The 4,482-nt window shown below is 39.3% G+C and overlaps 2 protein-coding genes across 5 annotated transcripts in view; both read right to left on the bottom strand.

Annotated features, from left to right (window-relative positions):
- top2b (DNA topoisomerase II beta) overlaps nucleotides 1-944 on the bottom strand; it is a 27,427-nt gene extending 26,483 nt beyond the window's left edge. For both annotated transcript variants that reach the window (XM_008421258.2, XM_008421257.2), the window contains exon 1: nucleotides 405-944. Coding sequence is in view for 1 of the 2 variants with exons in the window: in XM_008421257.2 (XP_008419479.1) it covers nucleotides 405-446 (42 nt within the window). In the remaining variant the exon portion in view is untranslated. The remainder of the gene's footprint in view (nucleotides 1-404) is intronic.
- Nucleotides 945-1,269: 325 nt separating this feature from the next.
- The window catches only part of ngly1 (N-glycanase 1), an 11,994-nt gene continuing 8,781 nt past the window's right edge, over nucleotides 1,270-4,482 (bottom strand). Inside the window, exons 8-12 of one of the 3 annotated variants that reach the window (XM_008421254.2) lie at nucleotides 3,614-3,724; nucleotides 3,331-3,516; nucleotides 2,496-2,681; nucleotides 1,880-2,057; nucleotides 1,270-1,788 (exon numbers count right to left, since the gene is read on the bottom strand). In XM_008421254.2, coding sequence (XP_008419476.1) covers nucleotides 1,616-1,788; nucleotides 1,880-2,057; nucleotides 2,496-2,681; nucleotides 3,331-3,516; nucleotides 3,614-3,724 — 834 coding nt within the window. In that variant the 3' untranslated portion in view covers nucleotides 1,270-1,615. The remainder of the gene's footprint in view (nucleotides 1,789-1,879; nucleotides 2,058-2,495; nucleotides 2,682-3,330; nucleotides 3,517-3,613; nucleotides 3,725-4,482) is intronic. The other 2 variants (XM_017307554.1, XM_008421255.2) reach the window with 2 other exon arrangements.

Genomic DNA, 4,482 nt, shown 5'->3' with positions numbered 1-4,482 from the left:
CGCGCTCCCGCGACTAAAAATTTCCTCTTCGGTCATATTTTTATCCGTTTCCTCGTCAATATGCGAGAGCTTAGAGCGATGCGCGCTCCCGCGACAGGGGATGCAAATTTGGGCAGGGGGGCTTTTCTGGGCATAACACCTGTTATCAATATGCGAGAGCTTAGAGCGATGCGCGCTCCCGCGACAGGGGATGCAAATTTGGGCAGGGGGGCTTTTCTGGGCATAACACCGGGCAGGGGGCAGGGGACAGTGGGAGAACCCCTCGGACTGCCTGGGACATTTAAACGCAATTTTCAGCTCAGACTGAGCCAGCGTTAGGTTATAGTAAAACTTCTAAACGTAAAAACACAAAACAGAAAAAAAATTCCAAGTTTCTACGTTGGTATAATCCTCAACTAACTTACCATCCAAGCCAGCCCCCCGTTTCCTGCGGCGCCGTTGGACATCTTCCTTTGTGATCCTTAATTTGTTTATGATGCAGCTCGCAAAATGTCTTCAGCTCCAGTCAAATTAAAAGCCCGTCAACTTTGCAAGGGTATTACATGCTAAAAGATACAAAAACTTGCGTATCATCCATACTCTTTTCTTCTGCAGCTTGAAATCCAATCCCGGGAATTAATCAAAACAAGCAAAAATCGCAGCTTATCGTAGCTATTGTTAAAATCGACCAGCGGTGGTACCGTAGGCCTAAACTTTCAACAAAGATGCTAACCGGGCTCAAAGGCTCAATAATAAATACTGTACAAAACAAACGACTTAAATGGGTGTCAAATTTCACAAACACGCGATGAGTAATAAAATATTACATTCACTAAAAGCCTCTGGAAAACAGTTAATTAAATATTTGTTTCATTTAATAATAAAAACGCATTTTAGCTAACAGAAGCGCCCGATGTCCGGCTCCGCCATCTGCAACACAGACTGCAAATCGTCTTGCAAAGAAACTAACCAATCAGATGCTCGCTTTTCAAACGCACCGGCATTTTGACCAATAGGAACTCTTTGCTTAAATTAACCGTTGCTCTTTTCTCAACGCAAGATGGCGGCAAAAAGCCGAGCTTATGATGTACAGTATTTCTTCGACTTCTACAGACTTTTGACTTTGGGGAAGTAAAACAGTTTGAAGGAATACAGTGACGTTTAATTTTACATCGGCGCTGACAACCTTAAATTTATCTTTATTGTATAGCAATATGCCTTTCTCCTCGTACCAACATATTGCAATTAGAACACTGCCTGCATGAAGTGGTGTAAATAATTATAAAACACTGCAAATAAGACTTTTATTACTAACAAAAAATATCAGAATTGTGATGGGCTTGCCCTTGAACCTCAAATTGTAAATACATTTTAACATTGAAAGAAAATATTCCAAAACTGTATGGCTTCTGGTTACATTTGTACCTCATTTATGAGTTAATGCCCCAAACCAAATAATTGGAAAATATGCAACAGGCATATCCATTCATTCATCTACTATCAGATCACACACTTTTTTAAATATTGCACTATTCTCTCTGACAATGTTAACTGTATACAGATTATGTTTGTTCCAAGCTAGACATGGACAATTAAAAGTGGGAAGAAATGGTCACATTTAAAGTAAAAACAAAGATTATGCATCTTGTAGTTGGATGACGACTTCAAATGATGCCTCTTGTTCGTTCAAGCCCTGTCTGAATAACTGAGAGTGCTGCCATGAGGTGTCCCCGTCTCCCCCACTGAGTTCTGCTGCCACAATCAGCTCTGAAGATCCAGACAGGCTGGAGAACGACTGGAGTCTTCCATCTGAGGGTTCAAAAACAGGAGGTAAAGGTTAGACATGAAACTAAACAGATAATAAAATGTCTTTGTTCCCCTTAAAGCATAGCACATATACCGCCAGAAAACTCAGTTGTCATCTGTCCCGACTGCAAACTCCAGCAGACTTTGCCAGACTGGAAGGTTTTGCTGTTGGCCATGATGGAGACAGAATGAATCTTCAACCCAGCTGAAGCAAAGTCAAACTTCCAGCTGATTCTTCCAACAGTAGAGCCTTCTGTTCGTGCAATGTAAACCTGAAGAAAGAAAGTCAATCAACCACAATTACAGCCACAAACTGTATACTGGATGTTGTTTAGAACTTAGGCTTGAAGAGGAGCGCTAATAAGTTTACCAGCAATTTTGTTCAGAATCTAAATATATGTGTACTTATTTTCATCTTATTTTTCTTTGGTACCAAGTTTTAAAAGGTTTTCAAACAAGTGAAAATCCAAAGACTTGCATTAAAAATCAAAGCAGATCTTTACCCATATTAACCACTAGCAGCACAATAATTCATTTTAGGAGTCTGAAATTGAGACAAATGTAATAAACTGAATAAATATCATAAAATTGTTTGTTGCAATTATTTAAGACACATCTTTAAATACTTTGAAACATTTACTAAAAAGCAAGCATAAACTTAATTTTTTTTATTTATTTGCTTTTTGCTATGTCAAGAATAATAAACACACCATCTTCCAGTCATTCTCCACTTTCCTGAAGACGGACTCCTTTGTCCACACACACTGATCCCAGTTTGGGATTATTTCAGAGGAGTTGGACACCCGACAGTACTGGTCCTTTGGGGCACTGTAGCGCACGTGAAGCAATCTGGCCTTCTTTTCTTCATCAGTCGGCGTGAACACAAAAGCTTCAGTCTGAAACAAACACATGCATGGTTAAATAATAAAAAAAATACACACCCTCTTTTGACCAGGTGTGAGGTTTGAAGAATGGTTCCAGATGGTGTGAGGATCTGAAATCTGCAATAACGCAAATCATTTTGTAATATTTCCGTTTATTACTTTTATTTTCAACAACTTTCTAAATGATGCACTACAGTTAATATAAGTTGCTGCAATATTTAATCTTCCTTTGGGCTCAATGCAGTATTTATTAATTTGAATTCTGTCTTATAGTAATCACTTATCGTAATTTAGGACTCGATGCAAACATTTGGGTGAGCTCAATGGGAGCAGTAGCTGTACTGAAATTGGAAAAATGATGGTTTGCTTCCAGCTTCCACCTCTACCACGTGTCAATTTGCCCCTCGGTAAAGGCAATAACCACACGTTGCCTTCCAATCTGTGTATGAATGTGGCTCTAAGGTAAACTGCTACGTGGGACTAGAAAATCTCTAAATGAATTCAGAATATTTAGCAAACTGCAACAATAAAAACTGAAGGAGTGACTGAAAGGTGGTCTATAAGCTCTTGCCCCAGCCTGCAGAAACAATCTGCAACTTTGATCTAACCCACTCATCATCTTGTTCAAGTGCATCGGTCTTGTCTCTGTGATTTACTCTACCTGTGTGGATACCTTTTTATCAGCTGCTCTGGTTTCCCCACGCGCCATCCTCCAGGCCAAAGACCCAGAGCTGCGGCCTCCCAGTTCTCCAGGTTTGGGTGTCTTTGGTGAAATGAACTCCACTAGCTCAGCAAGCAGCCTCTCTGTTAGTTCCCTCTTCCTGTCTGGACTCACGGATTGCTGTCTCTTCATTGTTAGAGAACAAATATAAGGTTTTATGTTTTTACCACTGCCACCACATCGATTCATTCTGAAAAGCAGCTTAGAAACCATTGGGACTCACAGCAGCATTGAGGCCATTTATGGTGTGTAGCAGCCAAGCCTCCTGCACCCTGGTTCTCCTTGACAAAACCTCAGAATGTTTGCAGGAATATCTCCATGTCACATCAACCACCTGGAAAAATAAAAAAAACACACAAAATGTGAGTGTGCTCTTTGTTTTAATCATTCAAATCTCAATAAATTTAATATCTACCTTAGAACTAATGTTGAACCATAAAACATTGAATTTTCCGCAATGAGAAAAAAAACTAACTGGACCATGAACACCTGACAAGACGATCAACTTAAATGCCCTGAAATACTCGAAACTATTTGTGTCACATAACCAAACATGTTTGTGGTTTTGTATAAAGCAGATTCCTATATGTAATTATTGTAATTTAAAACAGCACCATGGTGGTTTGAATGTCAGCAATCCCTGATGCAAATGGAACCGGGCTGAGATAGAGAAGCAGTGGAAAATCAGCTTAAGACTAGACTCACACCATTTCCAGCTGGCTGACCCCTCATTGGTCACCATTCAGACGGAAACTTAAATATCTGAAAGTTGAAAAGGGTAACTCAGAGAAACTGTGTGGAAGTCATGTTTCAGCCTTTTTCATGCTGCTGTTCAGGAAACTCAACCACACCAACACACTGATTGATGAAGAGAGATGCTGAAGAAAGTTTAAAATTTTAACTCTGCAACCCTTTTGTTTTGAAATAATAGTAGAACCCTGTTTCACAGTGAAAGTTGTCATTAACTATACTTCTAATATACAACATTATTGACCACACAATGAGGAAGCTAGGATTGTTTTCCATTTTCTTCCAAGTTTTTTTAAATTTTATTTCTTCAAATATAATTCATACTTAAATTGTGCATATATA

This window comes from Poecilia reticulata, linkage group LG11 (assembly GCF_000633615.1).
Source record: "Poecilia reticulata strain Guanapo linkage group LG11, Guppy_female_1.0+MT, whole genome shotgun sequence".
Classification (NCBI taxonomy): domain Eukaryota; kingdom Metazoa; phylum Chordata; class Actinopteri; order Cyprinodontiformes; family Poeciliidae; genus Poecilia; species Poecilia reticulata.
This window is presented reverse-complemented; position numbering and strand designations above follow the sequence as displayed.